The following is a 23,699-nucleotide window of genomic DNA, read 5'->3' on the forward strand; positions in this document are numbered from 1 at the left end:
CCTAGCATTTATGAGGCCCTGGGTTTGGTCATCCAGTGCCACAAAATCAGAATAAAACCAAAAGGGAAATCAGCAAATGAACATCACAGGCTTCTGCAATTTGCAGAACTTGATGTTCTTTTACATCTTGCTGACTTGGCACATGCTTTTGCTTTTGCTTTGAATGACGAATTTCGCCTTCTCCTTAAAAGACATCTTAGGAGCTGCCTTCCCCAGCTGATTGTGATATGGTTGTTGGAAAAGGTACTTCAACATCAGATTGCATTAGTGGAATATGTTCGGTGTGCAGACATGGGGAGGCAACAATGCATTCGTGTGCTGCAGTGGTTAGGACACACTGGGTCTCTGTAACCAGTGTCAATGTTATGCCTTAAGAAGATGACAATACATTTGAGACTTGTTCAGAAGGAGGTAAATGTGATGTCGAGGCTTCTGGAAACTGTTATATGAAAAATAGTTAAGAGAAATGACATGTTTAGCTTAGAGAAGAGACCAAGGAAACAGGGATAGCTCTGTTCAAGTGTGTAAAAAGGATGGCATATGAAAGAGGAAGAATGGGAAGAAGAGGAAGAAGGAAAATTAATTTATATCCATCTCAGTACAAGAAGGAATTTACAGCAGATGTCAGCTAATTTTAGAAAAGTCTTTCTGAATAGCTTTCCAGGAATGGAAATTGGAGTGGGAGGGGGGAGCGTTCTCTAACCAGTCTCTTATTTGACCTTCAAGTTTGTTGTATGAAAGCAAACAAAGCAGAAACTGTAGCTAATCCAAAGATTAGTGGAGATACAGGGATATACAAAAAAAAAAAAAGTACTGCTACACAAGCTTGGGCTCTGAGGCACTAGAGGGGCTGATTGACTAGAAGGCTCACCAGCAGATTTGAGCAGGCAGAAGAAAGAATCAGCAAACATGAAAATAGGTCATTTGAGATGATCAGTTCTGAGCAACAGAAAAGAATGAAGTAAAATGGACAGAGGCTCAGAGACTTCTCATCCCTATCTGCATGGGAAGGGAATAAATAAACTGGGCAGAGGTGTGGGCTGGCTGGAAATAAAAGGCTGAAAAAATAGTATTAAGAAATAAAGATGTGGCTGGGGTTGTATCTCAGTGGGAGCACGCTCGCCTAGCATGTGTGAGTCCCTGGGTTCGATCCTCAGCACCACATATAAATAAATAAAATTAAGGTATTGTGTCTACTTACAACTAAAAAAGAAAGAAAGAAAGGAAACTTACTGTTAAAGAAAAAAAAAAAGAAAGAAAGAAAGACAAAGGACATAAGAAATATAGTTAAAGGAGGGGATTGATGGGCAGAAAAGACCTGATGGGTCCGATTCTAACAAAGGGAAAAGGGCCCGAGTGTTTATTTGTAGTGAAACACATCAAAGGCAGATTTATTGTGAGAAAAACTTTTTCAAGATAAACAAGAAGCAAGAGGCTGTAGGAAATTGGCCTGATTGGAGACTCATCACTTGCACACTAATTCTCCTCCTCCGGCTGCTGGTGCCTCCAGGCTATTTGGGCTCTGGTATCTCTCTGTACCTCTGGGAGTTGAGTGAACCTAGGGCTGTCTGAGCCAATAAATTCTGGGGTATCACAGAATTCTCTTTGAGCAGGATGTTGCCAAGGCAACGCAGCATTGGTGGGATGACACTGAGAATTCTCTGAGGGGCACACCTCTGCTTAGAGATGGCTCAGACAAGCCCACAATTCATTCCTGGCTCCCCACAGAGACGTGTGGGACACCATCAATCAAGTGTATCAACAGAGTCACAAGGAGAATCTTACAAAGAGAGGAGAGAAATAAAGAGTCCGAATGAATATATGAAGAAAGCAATGGTCCCAAACATACAAAGTTTGATGAAAAACATGGCCATCCAAGAAATTCAACAAAAGCTCCAAAGAGGAAAAACTCAGAGAGTCACAGCTTGCCACATCATCAGCAAACTCAACAGCAAGGAAAAAAAGAGTCTTGAAAGCAGCCAGAGAGAAGCCACTCATCACATACAAAGGATCTACAATAAGGTTCATGAATGAATTCTCGTCAGAAATCATGGTGATTAGAAGGCAGTGAGTGACGTAGAGCAGTGAAAGAAAAAGACTACCAGCCAAGATCGTCTATCTAGCAAAACTATCCTTCAAAAGTGAAGGACAGGGGTGAGGTTTTAGCTCAGTGGTAGAGTGTTTGCCTACATGTGTGAGGTACCAGGTTCGATCCTCAGCACAGCATAAAAATAAATAAATAAAGCAAAAGTTTTGTGTCTAAAAGAGGAAGAATAGGAAGAAGGTAAAGTTATGATTTGAGATCTATCTACAACTAAAAAATATATTTAAAAGAAAATGAAGGTCAGAAGGCTGAGGCAGGGGGATCGCAAGTTCAAAGTCAGCCTCAGCAACTTAGCGTGGCTCTAAGTAACTCAGTTAAGACCCTGACTCTAAATAAAATACAAAAGGACTTGGGATGTGGTTCAGTGGTTGAGTGCTTTTAGTTCAATCCCCAGTATCCCGACACACACACAAAAAAAAAAAAAAAAAAGAGAGAGAGAGAGAGAGAGAGAAAGAAATGAAGTTATTTCAAGATAAAAACTTAATTGAGACTTAATTACCAGAAGACTTGCTATATAAGAAATATTAGAGTCCCTCAAGTGCCTTTTCAGACACTAGATAATAACTTGAATTTACATAAGAAGTGTCAATAAATAAATTTCATTAAATATAAAAGACAATATAATGTACTTTTTGTTTATAATTCTTTTTTTTTTAAAAATATTTATTTATTTATTTATTTTTAGTTTTTCGGCAGACACAAGACACAACATCTTTGTTTGTATGTGGTGCTGAGGATCGAACCCTGGCTGCACGCATGCCAGGCAAGCGTGCTACCGCTTGAGCCACATCCCCAGCCCTGTTTATAATTCTTTATTCTCCTGCATGATTGAAGGGCAGCTGCATAAAACAATAGTATAGTCCTGTGTTGATAGACATACAGTGTATTTTAGAAGAGCACAAAGAGGGGTGGAGGATAAACAGACTTGGTCAGGAAGCATAGTATTTATATATATATATATATATTTTATTGTTGGTTGTTCAAAACATTACATAGTTCTTGATATATCATCTTTCACACTTTGCTTCAAGTGGGTGTATTTTTATATTTTAATGGATTTGGTTTGTTAGTATTTTGATGTCAATCTTGCATGTACATTTGAATTTAGTTTGCTGATGTTTTGGTATGGATCTCTGTATGTATGTATATTCATAAGAAGTATAAAAAGATCTCAAATCATAACTTCACCTTAAGAAATTAGAAAGAAAAGCAAACTTACTCTAAACATAAAGAAGTAAGGAAATAATAAAGATTGAGTGGAAATCAATGAAATAGTGATTAGAAAATGAGAAAAATGACAACCCCCTAAAAGTTGATTCTTTGGGAATTGACAACATTGACAAATCTTTGGCTAGTTTAATCAAGACAAAAAGAAGACTGAAGTTAGTAAAATCAGGGGGAAAAATAAGAAACCTTTCTAAGGGGTCATATACAAGGAGTTATTACTTCTGATGTTATAGAAATTAAAAGATTATAAGGGATTACTAGGAACAATTACAAGGCTAACAAATTAGATAGTCTAGATGAAATGGACATATTCCTAGAAAGACAAACTACTGAAAACGACTCAAGAAAAAATAGGAAATCTCAACAGACCCATCAACAGTAAAGGAAATCAAATTAATAGTTTTCAAAAATCCTCCCTGCAAAGAATCACCCAGGACTAGTAATTTCATTACATGCAAATGAATTATTGGTGAATTCTATTACATGTTTGAGAAGAATTAACATACTCATCAGTTCATTCCCAAAAGTAAGACACTTCCTAACTCATTCTATTATATTTGTATCATCCTCATACAAAACCAGAAAAGACTATTATATATTTTTAAGTATATATTTTTTAATTGTAGATGAACACTATACCTTTATTTTATTAATTTTTATGTGGTGCTGAGGATTGAACCCAGTGTCTAACATGCTAGGCAAGCATTCTACTGCTGAGTCCCAGCCCCAGTCCCTATTATATATTTTAAACATAATATCTCTTGTGAATATATATGCAGAGATCCACACCAAAACCACAAAACCAAAACCGCAAATCAAATCCAAATGTTCATGCAACAATTCACCTTAAAATATTAACAAATCAAATCCAATAATATATAAAAATATTGTACTTCTTGGGCTGGGGTTGTGCTCAGTGGTAGAGTGCTCGCCTAGCACATGCAAGGCCCTGGGTTTTTTTACCACATAAAAATAAATAAATAAGTAAGTAAATAAATAAAATAAAGGTATAAAAAAATTGTGCTTCTTAAGATTGTTTTATCCCAGAAATGTAAGAATAATACATTGGGTTCAAAATGATAAAAATCAATAAAATAAATGTAATACACTGAATTGGTAGAAGAAAAAAAATCTACATGATCATCTCAGTACACCAAGAAGAAGCATTTGACAACATTTAACACACTTTCATAATAAAAATGCTCAATAAACTAGGAATAGAAGGGAATATACTTAATTTGATAAAGGACATATGTAAAAACGCCTCAACAAATACAATTGATGGTGAAATACTTTCTCCCTAAGATCAGAACAATACAAGATTGTGAGTTTTCACCATTTCTATTTAATATCATACCAGAGATTCAGATTTTGTTTTATATACACAAATCCACATGTACATACTATATCACAAGATAAAATATACTACTTATTGTGGATTATAGTAAAGAAATTTTGAGAAACACCAATCTGAAAGAGCACTATGATTATGGGAAAAGGTGTTCCTAAGATGGAAACAGTATGTATCATTGACTGGAAGTTGATTATAGCAATGACAAATTCAATTATTGTCCCCATATTCAATAGATATGACATTTTATATTTCCATTTGCATATAGGTCCACCAATGATAATGTAGTAAGAAGTTCTTTTCAAATACCTGATCCTTCTCCCCGGATTTTACGACTGTCAATTGCCAAAGGCATAGATCCTAACTATGTTCCTCCAAAAGAAGTAAGTGACCCATGTGAAAGAACCAGTTCTTAATTGACTTTACAACATGGTACTCTCTTATGTCTAGGTGCCTATTTTTTTTTCTTCCTTTGTACTTCTCCTCTCATGAAATGAACTTTTCTGACTAACTCTCCTATGCTCAACGAATTGGTCAGGAGAGGATTAGAGAAGCAGAACCATGAGTGATATAGAATAAATGGTTTCTTATACAGATTAAGCATTAAGCAATGTGGGGGGAAAAAGTCTATGGAAGGCCTGGATGGCATCTGGGATTTGGGCCTGGTAATTGATATAGAAGCAAAGAAAGGTAGTAGAGACAGGTCTGTGGCTCCCTGGGAGATGTCTGAGCCAGGGGAGTCTAACCTCTTCAGGGGTGGAAGGGCTGATTCTAGTAAGGAAGCTTTAGCGCATTTAGGGGCTTAAAGTCTCCAGCTTCTTTGGGAACCACCCATATGTCCCCGTTTCAATTTTCAAGGTTCTAGTCCCTCCCAATCATTGCCCCAACTTTAACATAAAGGTCTGTGCAATACTTTCATTTTAACTCACCCACGCACAGAATTAGATTTTGCTTTTCAGAATTTTCAGCCCTCTGACAATAGAATAAAGGATTTTTATTTTTTTATGGAAGACAGAGGCTTTCTGTTCCCTTATCAGAACTTTCAGTTAGGAATTCAAAGACTTGCGTGGATGGTTTCTTTTCTCCAGTTCTCAAGTGCACTTACAAACAGTCAGCCAACCCCATTGTACTTCTTGATATCACTACAGTGTCCTTTGATAGCAATGTTGATCACCCAAAGCCTGTCTTTCTATTTTGCTACTGCATGCCATGAGCTGCCAGTGGGATTTTTATTTTAAAGACCGCTGGTAGTGGTGGGCTGTTGTTATTATTATTATTATTATAGTTATTGTTTATAATAAATAATGAGCTCATTTATGCCTTTAAATCTAATCAGCTCAGAAAACAATTTCTAGATAATCTTGAACCCATATAGAGAATCTTTCCTTTGGTAACAACCTGACTTGGTGGTTGCTTCATACCAAAACACCCTAAACTTAGTGGTGTAAAATATCAATAATTTTATTATGCTCAGGGATTTTATGAGTCAGAAATTCTGACAGGAAAATAAGTAATGTTTGTCCCAGCTCCAAGATGTTGTGAGGTCTCAGCTGGAAAGCTTAGAAAATTACTTAGGTGTCTGAAGTAGTAAGGGGCTGGCATCATCTGGAGGCTCCTTCGTGTTTTCGTCAGTTTAAGGTTCTATAACCTAATACCCCAGCCTGGGTACTTAAACAGAAAATATTTATTTCTCACAGTTCTGGGGGTCGGGAAGCCCAAAATGCCAGCAGATTCTATTCTAGCTTGCAGATGGCTGTCTTCTTGCTGTGTGCTCACATGACCCCTTTGAAAATTGGGGTGTGTGGCTGGGGGAGAACGGGTATGGAGGTAGAGGGATAGAGAGCACTCTGGTCTCTCTCTGTCTCTCTCTTAATACACTAATCCCATTATGGGGAGTTCCCTGCTCATGACCTCATCTTACCCTAATTACTTTCCAAAGACCCCCCTGCTAAATTTCCACACACTAGGGCTTCAACATATGAATTTTGGAGAGGCACGAACATTCAACATTCAAAAACAAAATCTGTAACAACAACTATGTGTGACATCTAGCTGGAAATGACTTGAGGCTAGACTCAGTTGGTAATGTGTACACCTTCCCAAGCCCTCTCCATGTGGGCAAAGACCTCTCAGCTTGGCAGCCATGCTCTGGGGAGTATCCTAAAATGGAGTGCCCTGAGGATGAGCATTCCTAGAGAACAGGAGGCAGCTACATAGTTTCTGGTGACTTGCCTTTGGAAGTCACAAGTCACCACAATTATACTCTGTTGATTGATGCAGGTAAGTGTGGTCTGGTTGGATTCAAGGGGGCGGGGAAGCAAACCCTACCTCCCAATGAGAGAAGTATGAAAGAATTTATAGGCGCTTAAAAAACCCTGCCACACCCAATGATGTGAGTATTTTGGTATCCTTGAGCAGATTATGAGTTAATAGTCTCATGTTTAAAATTTCAAATTTAAAAATCAAAATTTCGGGGCTGGGGTTGTGGCTCAGTGGTAGAGCACTTGCTTAGCACCTACGTGTGAGGCCCTGGGTTCGATCCCCAGCACTACATAAAAATAAGTAAATAAAATAAAGACATTATGCCCAACTACAACTAAAAAATAAATATTAAAAAAAGTCAAAATTTCTTAGACTTTTCAAATTTTGCTCACAGGTTTTATTATATTTATAATTCAAGCAGTTTTAATAATTAATTTTAAGAGTCCCAAACCATGTTTGGTTATATTAACAAACCTAGTTAATAAAATACCTTCAAACAATTTAAACTACATTTATCAATATATTACATTTGATTTATGTTCAGGTACTTTACTTCACCCATCTACACTAGCAAACAAAATCTTCTGAAATACTAAAGCATTACTTTAAAATTTATAAGTTGTCTATCGAAGGAACCGCTGAGCTAGAGCCAGTCCTTACTTTAAAATTTAACATGTTAAGTTTATAAACATGGGGGAACTAAATTTTTAAAAAAAAAAATATTGTAAGAATGGACAGAAAGCTAAGATTTTAATTTAATGTCATAATTCTAATTTGATTAATCAGTTATACATTTCTAATGGCAGTTGTAAATTTTTCACTCTCTTTAACATGAATATACTTTTTATTCTAATATACATATAGTTTCATTGTAATAATTTTAAACTTATTGAAAATTTGTAAAAATTCACATTTTGTTCCCTTTCCTTTATCATTCTCCCTCCTCCATGTGTATTGTACGCAAGTGTGTGTGAATAATTTTTTTTTGAGACAAGCTACAGCTGGTCTTTATAAATGTTATATCCAAGTTTCCCTAAATATTTCAATGTTAATTTCCTAAAAACAAGGACATTGTATTATCTAACCACAGAATAATAGTATTATCAAAATCAGGAAATTTAACATTGGTACGATATACTATATCCACCCTATCTATGATCTAGGTTCAAGTTTCATCATCTCTTGCACATACTTATTCTTAACAAAATGTTAAGTTAATGATTTGATCCTCTTAAGGTTTTTTTTTTTTTAATAGTTAATCATTACTCTTCCTCAAGTTTAATAATAATAAGACATGCTCATAAAGGAAGTCAAGGTACTCTCACAGGTGCCTGAGGTTACTTGCCACCAGAGACCTTGGAAGGATGAACTACAGGAAGTCGTTCTCTGTCAATGGCTAGTCCTATTGAATTCCCTTTTTATAGTACAGTTTTTGGAGCCCGCACAACTTAAAAATGGACTGAGCTCAATGGTCGAGACTCACCTTGTCCTCAATCCCGGTACTGCAAAACCAACAAAAACCCACCCTGCCAAATCAAATCCAACTTAAAAGTGGATCACTCTCATGGCTCACTTAGCCCATATCAGTGATTCTCTATTTAACCAGTGTCTGCAGCTCCTACCCAGATACATCGACCTGTTTTGGATTTTAAACATCTTTAACTTTTGAGAGACTTTGGACTCTTCAGACTCTTATTTTCTATCTGGCAGATACCTAGATACCTTTGAGTACAAAGCACTTGAACTCTGGCTATCCCGCTTGGCTCTGTCTCACTTGCTGTCCTGATTCATAAGGTCATTGTACTCATACCCCCTCCCCCACCCATCTTCCTCAGTCTCTGTTTTCCTAGAATAAAAATTCTAGAACTAAAATCGCTGGGTTGAGAAAGTGCATGAACATTTTGAGGCGATGTGTGTAAGATTCCAAAACATGGTCCCCAAAAGTAACTTTGATTTGCATATTTGCTTGCATTCTTTGGCTGCCTTTCCTTTGCACCAACCAATATGAAATACTACTTCTTTTGCAAAATGTTAATTGGTAGTAAAACAGTATATCTTTAAATTTCTCTGATAATAACAAAGTCAAATAGTTAATGAACTATTTACCATGCATATTTTTTTTCTGAAAAACTCATCACTTCATGATTTTAATTATTTTTCTACTGGCCTATATTTTTTCATTAATTTATAAAGTTCTTTACATATTAGGGATAATTATCTTCATCTGTTATATATGGTACAAATACTTTCTCCTCACTTATAATTTAAAATTATTGAATTTTAATTTATATAAAACACACATCTTAAGTGTGTAGTTTAATAAGCTCTTAACAAATGCATATGTCTATTCAATAACTACTCCAATCAAGATACAAAACATATCCACAGTTCCAGAAAGTTTCTTTCTATTTCCAGTCAATTCCTAATCTAACCCTTTCCCTAAAGGCAACTACCATTCAGATTCCTATCAGCACGGACTAGCTTTGGCTGCTCTTGAACTTGATTTAAATGAAATCATACAATATATACTCTTCAGTATCTGGCTTTTTTTGTTCAATCAACACAGTGTTTTTGAGGTTCATGCATACTATTGAGTGTATCAATACATTGTGTTCCTTTTTATTAAGGATTATTCCATTGTAAAACTACATTGTAATTTTTTTTCATTCCTTTGATGGACATTTGGGATATTTCCAAATGGGCTATTATAAATACAGTTGTGCTGGGCGTGATGGCGCATACCTGTAATCCCAGTGGCCTGGGAGGCTGAGGCAGGAGGATCGCGAGTTCAAAGCCAGCTTCAGCAATGGCGAGGTGCTAAGCAACTCAGTGAGACCCTGACTCTGAATAAAATACAAAATAGGACTGGGGGTGTGGCTCAGTGGTCGAGTGCCCCTAAATTCAATCCCTGATCCAAAAAGAATACAGTTTTGAACATGGTTTTATTTCTTTAGGGTAAATACATAGCAGTAGAATTGTTGAGTCATAGGGTAAGTGTAGATTTAGCTTTATAAGAAACTCTTATTTTGCAGGTGAATGTATCATTTTTGTTCTTTTTCTCTCCTCCTCTGGGAACCAAACTCAGGGCCTAATGCATGCTAGGCAAGCACTCCATAGCTGAGCCACAGCCCTTCATTTCCATCTATGTATGAGGGGTCCAGATGCTTCAGATTTGCCAGCATTTGCCATTGTCCCTTCTTAGAAGTTTTAGACATTTTAAAGCGAGATAGTCGTGTCTCATAGTGATTTTAAATTGCATTTCCAGGTCAAATATGCATGTTCAGCATTTGCCATGTGCTTCTTGGCATTTGTAGCTTCTTCTGTCCTTGAGTGTAGTTGTATTTTTATTTGGTTTGGTTTGGGGTTTTTACGTTCTTCAGGATTTTTCCACCTCGCAATAATTTGTGTTTGAAAGGAGTTGTCTGTCTTATTAAACTTAAAAAAATTAGATTGTAGTGTTTCCTCTTTATTGATGTTTTCAAATTTTATTTATTTTTGAATATGTGTCTTTTCCTCAGGGTTATGATTTTGTAAATATCTTCTCTCTGTTTACAGCTAAACCTATTAATTTTATTAAAGGTATCATTTGATTATAAAAAATGTTTCCAAATTTGATAAAGTTAAATTTGTCGATCTTTACTTTTACAGTTAATGGTGTCCTGGCTAAGAAGTATCCGTTCACTGTAAGCTCATGAAGGTGCTCTATGTTTTCCTATAGAAGCCTTATTATTTTTACTTTTGTGTTTTTATGTATATGATCCACTTGGAATTACTTTTTTCTGGCATATGTGAAGTTCAGGTTAAGGCGCCTCCCATATGGATATTCAGTTTTTCAACTACAATAGGATGAATTTCTTTTTCTAATTGAATTACTTTGAACCTATTTCTGGACTCCCGAATCTGTCCTAATTGCTTATTGTTTTCCTTACACCAATGCCTTACTCTCTTGATTATTGTAGTTTTAAAATAGTTTTGAAAATAAGGTACTATAAGTCCTCCCCTTTGTTCTCTTTTATCAATGTATTTTTGGCTTTCTAGGTCTTATTCATTTTCACATAAACTTTGCAATCACCTTGTTAGTTTCTATAAAAGTGCTTTGTAGCTCTTCACTGTGTCTCACACCTATAATTTCAGCAACTCAGGAGCTTGAGGCAGGAGGATCCCAATTTTGAGACCATTCTTAGCAACTTAGTGAGGCCCTCGGCAGCTTAGTGAGACCCTGTCTCAAAAAAAAAAAAAAAAAAAAAAAAAAAAAAACAAAAACCAAAAACAAAAACAAAAAACCCCAAAAGGGCTGGGGATGTAGCTCAGTGGTAAAGTACCCCTGGGTTAAATCTCTAGTACCAAAAATAAATAAATAAATAAATAATAAAATAAAAATAAACTTTTGGTGGGAATTTTGAGTAAGATTGCATTGAATATGTAAAATAATCTAAAAAGATTTACATCTTAGTAATAGTAAGTATTCTAATCCATAAACATTTTATATCTTCCCTATTTATTTACAGCATCTTTAATTCTTTCAATTATGTTTTGTAGTTCTCAATGTAGAGTTCTTACACATCTTTTGTTATTTTTTCCCTCTTCTTCTATGGGGTTTTTTGTTTGTTTTAATTGAGGTTTTTTGTTTGTTTTATTATTATGGGGTATCACCGTGTTGCCCTGGTTGGGCTCCAGTTTGTGTACCCAAGTCTTCCTCTTGCCTCAGCAGCCCAAGTAGCTCTGACTATAGGTACACGCCACCCTATCTGTCTTAGTCTTTTATGTTTTTGATGATATCCGTAAGTGGTATCTTTGATTTCTTTGATTTAATTTTCCAATTGTTTATTGATAGTATGTTGACTTTATGACCTTGTTAAATTCTCATAATCTATTTTTTTTATAGATTCCTTTGGATTTTCTCTCTATATATGTATAAAATCATATTATCTGTGAATAATTTTTTTTCTAATCCAAGGGACTTTTAATAATTTTTCTTGCCTTTTATATTGGCTAGGAGTCTAGTTCATGGGACACAGACTGGTGAGTGTGGGAATTCTTACCTTGTTCCTCATCTTAGTGAAGAAGTGTTCAATATTTACCATAAAACATGATGCTAGCTTCAGGTTTTGTCGATTCCCTTTGTTAAGTTGGACAAATTCTCTTCTACTCTGAGTTTTCTCAAAGAGTTTTTTGTTTTCCTTCTTTAAATTCTAATGTTAAAAACATTAGAATTGAATTTCCCCAAATGGTTTTCCAGATCTATTGAGGGGACAACTACGATTTTTGTCCGCCGTTTACTTTGTTAATGTGGGGACTTCTATACATCGTTGCTTTTAGTGTTTTTCAAACCAGAAATTTTACCAAATAATAAAAGATCTGGCTATTAAAAGGGCTGTATGGCTGGGTATGGTAGCATGCACTTGTGTTCCCAGCAAGTTCAAGGCCAACCTGGGCAACTTAGCAAGACCCTGTCTTAAAAGGGCAGGGGATGTAGCTAGTGGTAGAGTGCTTGCCTAACCAGCACGAAGACCTGGGTTCAATCCCCCAGTACTGAAAAACAAACAAAATAAAAAGCATCTTCTTCAGGCAGATATTAAAGGTATTTGCAAAAATGCAAAACATGACTCTGCTCACTGTTTTTTATTTTGAAAAAGAGTTATGTCATAGGTGTCTGTTTATCAACATGTAATGTGTTTATTATTGTTATTCATTTATTGTCAGTGCTGGGAATTGAACCCAGGGCCTCCTGCTAGGGAAGGGCTTTTCAACCAAGCAAAACCCATGCCCCTCTTGTTCGTTTTAGATGGAATAATTTTTAAAAACTGTTTTCATATTTGGAAGCTCTCATTTACTTTTTAAAAGAGTTTTATTTTATTGGTTTTTCTTAGTTATACATGACAGTGGAATTTCATTTTGACAAAATTATACAAGCATAGGATATTACTAGGTTAAAAGAAAAGTTGAAAGCCACTGTAATTCGCTTATATTTCTAGTTACATTGATCTATTATTATGCAGGTATCGTTTTGTTTAAATTATTGTAACTTCAAAAACTATTTTAAGAGCTGGTTGTGGCTGAGGCTGGCTTCAAACTTGCAGTCCTCCTACCTCAGCCTCCTGAGTCACCAGGATCACAAGTGTGCACACCGCCGTACCTGGGTCAATGTTTGATTTCTTAACCTACATGGTGTTTCATGGGAATTTTTGTGTTATGTTTTATGCTTAAGCACTTTTGTTGGGCATACAGCTATCATCCCAGTGACTTGGGAGACTGAGGCAGGAGGATTGAAAGCAGGAGGCCAGCCTAAGCAACTTAGCAAAACCCTGTCTTAAGAAAAAAAGGGGTGGGGGCTGAGGATATAGCTCAATGGTACAGTTCCCCTGGACTAAACCCCCAGTACCCACCCCAACACCATTTCAGAATGGGAAAAGGTGTTTGGTTCTCTTCTTTGAGCCCCTATCGTTCCTTGCCTCCCTGCTTCCTGTGGCCCTGCGTGTCTTTCTCATTCATTGCTGCAGGGTAGTCTCCAGCTCTGATCTTGTTTCTTCTCTAGTGAAGGCTCCTTGGTTCTTCCCTGGTTGTGAAGATGCCCTCCCACCCTCCTCACCTGGTTTCAAGTGTATCTACAAGCCTGATCTCCCTGCATAGCCTGCCCCATTCTCAACCACCAATGTTCTCAGACCCCCTTCCTTCATTTCCCTCATGTTTCCTCCTCCATTTGTCAAAATCTGATCCTTCCTTCAAGGTCCAATCCAATGACTCTTTATCCCAGAAAAAAAGTCCTTGCTGGGTGGTGGCACATGCCTGTAATCCCAGAGGCTGAGGCAGGAGGATGGCAAGTTCAAAGCCAGCCTCAGCAAAAGTGAGGTGCTAAGCAACTCAGTGAGACCCTGTCTCTAAATAAAATACAAAATAGGGCTGGGGATGTGGCTCAGTGGTTGAGTGCCCCTGAGTTCAATCCCTGATACCCACCTCTGCCAAAAAAAAGAGCATCCTTCCTGATTTTTTCCCACCTTTCATCTGATATCTTTTAATTTTTTTCCCTTCTCTTTTGAGCACCAAATAATCTTAATTATTTGCCTATAGGTCTATGGTTCTTTATAAGGTGAAAATTACATTAAGGAAAAAAACTGTATTTTATTATTATTTATTATGCATTACATAATATACTTGATTAAGAAATATTTGTTAATGAATTGGATTAATGATTGATTGTTTTATTTCTTTTTTGATTGGAAGGCTTAATTGAAGGCAATGGTTGCCATATACTTCTTCAATTTGCCAGAGCCTGATAGGAGACAAAAGCTTTATTCATAGGAAATGCTTAAATGTTTAATCAGCCCTTCATGGTGTTGTACCAACATGCAAGACCTTTGGTTAGAATTCCAGACCTGCCGCTTACTAACTATGTAAACTTCAACTACTGAATCTCAAGTACCTTGGTTACTCAATTAGTGAAATAGAAATAAAAATTGATACTCCAGGATAGAAATAAACTAATTACATGTGAAACTGTCAGTGTCAGTGTCATCATCATCATCATTTAAATAACACAAGAAAGAATTCAGAAAATACTTTATGTATATCATATTTTTCTACCCATGGTTGAAGACTCATTTTATTTCCAGTTGTTGATTATATTCCCTTTCAAAATCTTATATAAGAAGTTACTTAAATACAAGTAATTTAAATAGAGGACCATGTAATTTGATCTAATTTTCATAATCAAGAAAATGAGGAATGACTTGGGGGGGGGGGTCCAATGCAGGTATATAGTTTTCCATTATTCTTATTGGCTTCATTATTCTGTTGGCTATTTTTTTGTTGTTGTTATTTATCCCAATTAGAAGACAGCCACTTAAATTCCCTTTGGCACAGTGATAATATGAGTCCCAGTTTCCAAAGGGCAAAAATCATCAAGAACAAAGCAGAATCTATCTGGTAAAGCATTCTTCTGTGTTAAGGTTGAATTTTCCCTGAGTTTATCAGTCTACAAATCAATGCTATCATTTATTTCTGAGTCGATATGTAACATTGTTTGCTATGTCCTCTATCTCTGTAGTCTAACAGGTAAGTTCCTAAAAAGTTGGTTTGGAATCTATATAGTTTGAGAAATTGATCCTTCCAGATGTGACCAGGGGTTATTATAAGATTCTCATCATTTCTGCTGGTTATTGGGAAGCCTGGACCAGAGATCAGATAATACTCTTTAATCTTGGAACTAGATGGTGTTTGTTATTGAATACTTATAGGTACTGTTTTATTTTTTTCCTCTAGGTTGAAACTAAGATTTCAGTTTCTACCCTGGGTGCTATTGCAACTCCGAGAACTATAGACCTTGCCCACCCAAAGATCAAGTTAGATGGTCTATGCTATGAGAGACAAAGAAGCAAAATGCCCATCCGACCTGTAAGCCACCACTGCCTGTCTTGCCATCCTTCTGCTCTCTTTCTGGTTGCTCCTAAGGTGTTCCCTCCTCCCCCTACAGGACATAGCCCAAAATCATTGAAAGAAAGAATCTTGGAAGAGTGTTCTGTGGCAGGAAGGAAAACCTAGCGACATGATATCGAGGGAGGCAGAGGAGTTGAGGGCAAAGAGCATGGCTTTGGAGTCAGCAGGAGCTGGGTTCAAATTCCCACCTCACCGATGCTAGCTTTATGATGTCGAGGCAGCCTTCCTGAGCCTTGGTCATTCAGTATTCGAAGGTGTACTGTGCACCAAGTACTCTTCCCAGGGAACAAATGCAGCTAATGGGGGGGGGGCAATAAATAAATAAAAAGATAAGACAATGCCAGGTAGTGATAAATGCTATGGAGAAAATGAAATAGGAAGTGAGTGACTGTGGTGGTGGTGGGGGGAATAATTTATTTGGCATGTGGTAGTTGGTGATGCCACTCTAAGGAATAAAAGTTCGGGCCAACCCTGAGGAGGGAGAAGGGGTCAGTTGAGTGAAGATCTGGGGGAAGAATGTTCCAATGTAGGGAAGAGCACATGCCCAAGCCCTCAATCTGGGGTGAACTTGGAGTTGGGTGGAGCAGGTGAGCAAGGGAATGGCAGGTGTTTGACCTCCTACTTAGAAGTCAGCTGTGACATAGTAGCACTGAAGGCAAGTGCTCAGCCTGGAGCCTGGCGCACCCATGGCTTCCCTCTTCTTCCTCCTTGACATTTCCCTTCTTTAATTGCAGTGCCAACTTGGTGCCCTGTCTCAGTTGGGTTTTTATTATATATCATGTTGCCGAAAGAGGTAGGACCAGGTCTACCCTCTCTCTGGAAACCTCAGGATTTAACAAGGAAAACCATTCTGGGAAACAAAAACTCTTGGGAGAGTGTCTTGAATTTGCAGGAAAATGACTTAATGCTATTTTTTTTTGTATGGAAATGGGAATGATAGATATCTTTCCTTTATTGCTAGAATTGTTGGAGTTTTTTGTTTTACAACAAGTTTTTAAAACAGGGGGGATACTGCTGTGAAAAATCATACTGTTAGAATCCAGAACTAACTGGCCTCATGCAACTCAGAATACTTTCAGGGTTGCTGAGAAGTTTAGGATGAACACTTAACAGAGAGAACAGTAGCTACATGTCATTCTTATTTTACCGATAAGGCCACATAATAGAAAGGCAATCCAGCAGAAGATCAAAGGGGGACTGTCGGTTGACATATTATCAGCACCAATTACAAGCCAGAGCCTGTTCTAGTTATTGCCCAACAAGCGCATCCCCCCCAGGGGCTTCTATTCTGTTGGGGAGAAGCAGGCAATAAACAGTACTATACAAGCTGGTTCCGGTGTGGATAAGTGCTAGCCAGGAGAGTAGACGGGAACCACAGAGGCGCTTCATTGGAGAGGCTGGTTTATTTTGGCTGGTCAGCAAGCCCCCTGTGAGGACTTGATGTTTGAGTCCAGACACTTGGAAGAGGAAGAGGCAGTCGAGCCAAGACTGCGGAAAGAGGTTTTCAAGCAGAATTAGCAGCTATAAAGGTAATGAGCAGAAGAAGCTGGACCAGAGGGGCCTCCTGTGACCAGGGTCATAGTGACCCAGTGGGGAAGGGAACAGATAAGATCAGAGGAGTGGCAGGTAGCCCAATCCTATAGGGCCTCTTAGGCACAGGAAGAAGCTATGTTAGCAAAATGGGCAGCTACAGGAAGGGTTTCAAGCCTGGAGTGCCAGGTTCTGATTGGGCTTTAGAAAGGGCTTACCTCACCTGGTGCGGTGGCACATGCCCATAATCCCAGGGGCTTGGGAGGCTGAGACAGGAGGATCTTAAGTTCTAAGCCAGCCTCAGCAAAAGCAAGGCACTAAGCAACTCAGTGAGACCCTGTCTCTAAATAAAATACAGAACAGGGCGAGGGATGTGGCTCAGGGGTCAAGTGCCCCTGAGTTCAATCCCCAGTACAAATAAATAAATAAATTAAAATAAAAAGTGCTTACCTCATGGGGTTGTCATAGTGATGAAGTGAGAGTGACATGGGCAAATCACTTAGAACTCGATCTGTCTCAGGGAACACACTATCTACTTGTTCATTCCCTGGTAACTCTCATGGGGAGGCTGGATCGCACAGGCCAGGATGGAAGTAGGACGCCTGTCAGGAGTCTGTGCAGCAATCCAGGAGAGGGACAGGAGCCAGCGGTCGAGATAGGGAGATATGGTGAAAGCTGGGATGTATTTTTGTGTCTCTTTGTTTCCCCTACAGGTATCCCCAGCAGCCATGTTCGCCATACCTAGCTCCCGAACGCTAGATCTAGCTAAATTCAAGCCTGTCCATCAAGATTACCTACCTGCCCGTGATGCCCAGTGGCCAGTGTCTCATGCTGCTACCCATTCTCAGATATCTGCTAGAATTCAGGAACTAGCTAATCCAAGTTCAAGGTATGCCAATTTAAGGCTAATGTGGACTAGGATAGGTTGGGTGTCTGGGGACAGGGAGAAGGTTGATCTAATAAGGTTAATGAAAAGAGTTGTCAAAATTTTTAAAAATCGCAATAACATCTCACTAGTTACTTTTTTTGTTTGTTCGTTTTAGTACCAGGGATTGAACCCAGGGTTGCTTAACAACTGAGCTACATCCCCAGCCCTTTTTTTATATTTTTTAATGTACTGACAGGGTCTTGCTGAGTTACTTAGGGCCTCACTAACTTGCTGAGGCTGGCTTTGAACCTGAGATCCTCCTGCCTTAGCCTTCTGAGCGGCTGGGATTACAGTGCCACCACATCCAGCTCACTAGTTACATTTATTGTAACAAATATATGGTCTTATTCTAATAAATATAAAGATACCAGTAGGGTAGTGGACTAGGCACCGAACCTTAGATTTAGAAGATAGCTCTGTAAGTATGTAGATGAAATATTTATCCAATGTATATTGTTCATTGAAATGAGTTGTGAAACAGAGCACTGTTGTAATTTGTGTAAGAAAAAATATATTTGCTTAGAGATGCTCAAGGTAGAAAGAACACTTGTGGTTTGATCCCCAGCATACCCACAAAAGAATTACATATTTTTCTAGACTGCTAGATGACTATAGGGGACTGTCTGGCTTATTTTAACATTGCTGATTATTGAAAAATTTTCCAGAATTCACTTTCTGTGGAAAGAGCAAAGTCTTTGGAATCTGACAGATGTGCAAATCTGGATTTGGCCATTGATCATTCTTACAACCTCTTTGAGCCTTCCTTTTCTTGTCTGCAAGTGGAGGTCATGAAAATCTCAATGAGATGATGTCCTAGTGATTAACACATAGTGGGTGCTTGGGAAACTCTAGTTCTTCAGGCTGATTTCTTTTCCTCCCATTTCAGGGCTCCTATGCATATTCTCTTCTACGATCCTAATGCCTTTAAAGTCAAGCCGGCTGCTTTGAAAGCACAATGTTCTTCAAGGATCCAGGAGTTGGCAGAACCTGTTGTTCGCTAAACATAGAGAGTCACCGCTGTAGACACTAGTTACGTATCTGTCACATGTATTAGAGGACTTGGTTCTCTACTCTGGTACTGTCCACTTACGACTTGTCCAACTGCCCCTCAAATACGAGACCTCCAGGGAACAGCACTGTAAGCATGAAATAGCAATTGCTGCTAATGCCTGTAATCTCTTCTTTAGAAGGTTTTTGGGACTTCAGTACGTAATAAAAAGAGACTGAGAGCCTGCCTTGCTATCCTTACTACTTCGTCATGAGCATTATGACTGTTCACTGCTATGGCCGGTCCCAGACATTTCCTTAGAGGGCTTTGTTTTCTTCCTGGCAAGTTCCATGTTCCTGGTAGCCAATCCTGCCTTAGTCCCTTCTCTGGTAAGTCCTGGGAATTGATATTGTTCTTTTTTTTTTTTTTTTAAGATGTTGATGGATGTTTATTTTATTCATTTATTTATAGGCAGTGCTGAGAATCAAACCCAGTGCCTCACACATGCTAGGCAAGCACTCTGCCACTGAGCCACATTCCCAGCCCCAACTGACATCATTCTTTATGTTACTTTGCCAACCTTCCCTCATTACCTAGAAAAAACACTAATACATGAGGCCCTTTCAGATAACTTGAAAGGCTTTACTACAGCAACGCAGCCATATCAATGTTCATAGCCACCGAATTCACAGTAGCTAAGCCAGGGAGCCAACCTAGGTGCCCTTCAACAAATGAATGGATAAAGAAAATGTGGTAAATAAACACAATGGAATAATAGCCCATAAAGAAGAAGGACTTTATGACATTTGCTGGTAAATGGATAGAGCTAGAGACTATCACAGTAAGTCGAAAGACTCAAGGTCAAATATTTTCTCAATATGTGAAAGCTAACCCACAATAAAGGGTGGTGGGGTAGAAGTTCAGTGGACTAGACAAAGGGAAATGAAGAGAAGGGAGTGGGGATGGGAAAAAGGAAGAACAGTGGAAGGAATCTCTCACAACTTTCCTATTTATGAATATACCACAGTGAATCTCAACATCATGTACATCCACAAGAAATGAATTTTAAAAAAGGTAACTATGGCAGGAAGATCAATAGAGTGAAGGGAGCACAGGGAGGTGAAAAAGAAGGGGAAGAAGAGGTATTGGGGTCTGAATTAGAATAAGATATAACCCATGCTTCTATAATTATGTCAAAATGGATTCTACTGTTACATATAACTAAAAAGAAACAATAAAAATATTTTAAAAATTGAAATGCTTCTCATAATCTGTAGCTTGATACTTAGGAAATGGGTTACCTTAAATGACCCCATCTCCACCACCAATCTATTCCTTCACTCTTTTTTTTAAAAATATTTTTTAGTTGTTGATGGACCTTTATTTATTTATTTGTATGTGGTGCTGAGAATCAAACCTAGTGCCCCATGCATGCTAGGCAAGCACGCCACCCCTGAGCCACAACCCCAGCCCTATTCCTTCACTCTTGATCAGAGTAGATTACCACAAATAGCAGAGAAAGCAAGATACGGCTTTTAGTGGCAGACACGAAAAAGTCTCTAATTGTATCTGTTCATAGTTTTTATTTTATTTACTTTCTTCTCTTCACACTTCATATTTTATAAATTAAACTAGCTTTTAATGGGACAAACCTAGAATTGTGTCAAAAGGAATCATTATGATTTGGATATGAGGTGTCCCCCAAAACCTCCTGTATTAATGCAGGAGGTGAAATATTAGATTATGAGAGTTGTAACCTAATTAATGGATTAATCCATATGATGGATTAATAATTTGAATGGATTAACTGGGAGGTAAATTTAGGCAGGTGTGGGGTGTGGCTGGAGGAGGTGGGTCACTGGGGAAATGCCTTGGGAATTATGTATTTTCTTCCTGGCTCCTGCTACTTACTCTGTACTTCCTGACTTATATAAAGTGAGTGGCTTTCCTCCACTATGGCCTTCCGCCATGATCTGCCTGCCTTAGGCCATGGTGGGAGTCAGTCCCACCATGGAGTAAACTTCTGAAACCATGAGCCCCAAATAAACTTCTCCTCAAAGTTGTTCTTGTCTGATATTTTGGTCACAGAGACAAAAAGCTGACTAATAGAAACTTTACTTGAAAACCTATTTTACTACTAGATGAGTTCTATCTTTATGCTCTTTGCAGTTTTGAACTTTTTGGGGGATCAGAACGATCTGGGTTTGTATCTCCCACAGGTTGTTTACCAGGTGTGTGATCTTCAACAAATTTCCTATTCTCTGTGCCTCAGTTTATGTATAAAGTGAGTTTCTACCACATTAGCATAAAGATTATATGAGGAGATGTATATAATAAAGCATGAATTAAATAAAAATTGTTCCCTTTTCTCAAAACCATGTCCTTGTTATGGGTTTGCATTGGGGACAAGGACTGAATTTTCAGCAACAGTGGTGCTAGCTATAGTATGAACAAAATCACAGTCTTCCTATCAAGAGGAGAAGGAGGCTAGCAGCCCAGTGGTACACACCTGTAATCCCAGCCATTGGAGAGCCTGAGATAGGAGGATTGCAACTTTAAGTCCAGACTCAACAACTTAGGGAGACCTGTCTCTAAAGAAAAACTAAAAAGGCTGGGGATATAGATCAGTGGTAGAACATCCCTAAATTCAATCCCCAGTTTGAGATTGGGTTGGAGTCTACTTCCCCCTCCTCGCTGGCCTGGACTTGCACAGTGGAAGACCGAAATGTCACCACCATATTTAATAAGGCTTGTTCTGAGCTGATTATTTTGAGAATACAGATAGAGGAGAAACTCTGAAAACCATGAAAGTTATCCTTTTGAAATGGAAATTCACATCTGTAAAGGGATTCTCTATTTGTAGTATGTCTCCCTTTCACCATAACTGAGAAGAGTTCAGTTCTCTGCTGCCATTCAAAAGTGTCGACAATTCATGAGACAAGTGGAAGAAGAAAAATTCTTATCAGGAACAAGCCAAGAAGCTGGATGATGAATGCTTAGTGCAATGTCACTGCTTTTTTTTCTGTCAGAGTTAAACCTGTAATGTAATACATAAACATGTTTACTATAACCTAGATCCCAGGATGTATTATGGAGAAGTCATATGGTTAAAATGTAGCCACTTTTTTTAAGCTCCCGAACATGTATCCAATGCAACTATAACCTTTCCCTTTTCTATTTTTTTTTAATTTAAAAATTTGTTTTAATTAGTTATACATGAAAGTAGAATGCATTTATGCACTTTGATAATATGATACATAGATGGAGTATAATTCCTCATTTTTCTGATTGTACATATTGTAGAATCACATTGGCCATGCAGTCATACATGTACATAAGGTAATAATGTCTGTTTCATTCTACTATCCTTCCTATCTCCCATATCCCCTCTCCTCCCCTCCTTTCACTCTCCTCTACCTAATCTAAAGTAATTCTATTCTTCCCTAGTGCCCCGCCCCCCTCAGTGTGAATTGGAACCACCATTTGACCCAGCTATCCCACTCCTTGGTTTATACCCAAAGGACTTAAAATCAGCATACTACAGTGACTGCAGCCACAAAAAATGTTTATAGTGGCTCACTTCACAATAGCTAAACTATGGAACCCCAACCTAGGTGCCCTTAAATAGATGAATGGATAAAGAAAATATGATACATATATTCAATGGAATATTACTAAGCTTTAAAGAAGAATGAAATTATGGCATTTGCCAGTAAATGGATGAAGTTGGATGCCACGTCCGGCTAACGGAGCCGAGTCCGGTGAGGGACGGCGGGGTTAAAAAATACACAGGACACCAAGGTTCTTCATCCAGGAGGGAGCGTGTGCGCGCTTTATTGCCAAATTTGTTCCCCTTATATATCTTTTTAACAGCTGCGGGAAATCACTCAAAAGTGAGGAGGGAAGAGTAATAACTGCGTCCTTGGGTTACTGTCACGTCACCGTCCCCTATCAGGAGGCTCGAACAGGTCAAGATGTTCCCGAGAGACACATATGCTCTAGGCAGATAAACAGGGAACCGCAAGCCCGCATCATGGCCTTGTGAGCTGGCCACATTGACATGCATAACAAAGAACTGGGGGTTGAGTCCCCAGGGGCCAGGGCGGGCCTGCTACCAGCAATTGGAGGATACCACGCTAAGTGAAATAAGCCAATCCTATTTTAAATTAACCAGTCACATAGATTGTAATCCCAAGTTTCTCCTGTCAGAACAAGAGGCAGTTCTGCATTAGGGATAAAAACCAGGCAGATTGGCCAACCACGTGTGCTTGTTTGCCAGACTGAGTTCAGTACACAACCTTCTGCAAAAGTAAAGCTTGCCTTGCAGAGCTACTTCTGAGCATGTAGTTTTGTTTGTTTTTAGGTGGGGGATACTGGAGATTGAACCTAGCTAGGGGTGCTCTACCATTGAGTATACTCCCAGGACTGCCCCAATTTTTATCTAGTTTTGAGGTAGGATCTTGCTAAATTGCTGGTGCTGGCCTCAAATTTGCGGGCCTCCTCCCTCAGCCTCTGAGTTGCTGGAATTATAGGCATATATATATATCATCTTTTTGTGAGATTGTTTGATCTCAGAGATTGGGCACCAAGGAGGTTCATCAGTGTTGATAAATGGTCAGTTCTAGAACTGGCATTTTAACTCTCAGTCCTGAGGCCACCTTGTTAACCTATTACCAAAAGCTTGGTCCTTGTCCCCAATACCAATCCAATAAAAAGGACATGGTTTTGAGAAAAAGGAAAAAATGAGGTTTATTGCTTTGTTAGCAAAGGATAAACACAGGGAACTCCTGTCCTAAAGGCTTTGATTCTGTCCATCTGCAGGAATGGGGCTTTTATAGAGGTGATTCAGAGAAAATGAGATTAGGGAGGAGAGATC

The 23,699-nt window shown here is 38.4% G+C and overlaps 1 protein-coding gene across 1 annotated transcript in view; it reads left to right on the forward strand.

The window, feature by feature from the left end:
* Spmap2l (sperm microtubule associated protein 2 like) overlaps window positions 1-18,836 on the forward strand; it is a 55,688-nt gene extending 36,852 nt beyond the window's left edge. Inside the window, exons 7-10 of the mRNA XM_071613997.1 lie at window positions 4,951-5,065; window positions 15,204-15,335; window positions 17,621-17,796; window positions 18,722-18,836. Of these exons, the coding sequence (XP_071470098.1) occupies window positions 4,951-5,065; window positions 15,204-15,335; window positions 17,621-17,796; window positions 18,722-18,836 (538 nt within the window). The remainder of the gene's footprint in view (window positions 1-4,950; window positions 5,066-15,203; window positions 15,336-17,620; window positions 17,797-18,721) is intronic.
* Window positions 18,837-23,699: the final 4,863 nt, after the last annotated feature.

Source organism: Marmota flaviventris, chromosome 7 (assembly GCF_047511675.1).
Source record: "Marmota flaviventris isolate mMarFla1 chromosome 7, mMarFla1.hap1, whole genome shotgun sequence".
NCBI classification, from domain to species: domain Eukaryota; kingdom Metazoa; phylum Chordata; class Mammalia; order Rodentia; family Sciuridae; genus Marmota; species Marmota flaviventris.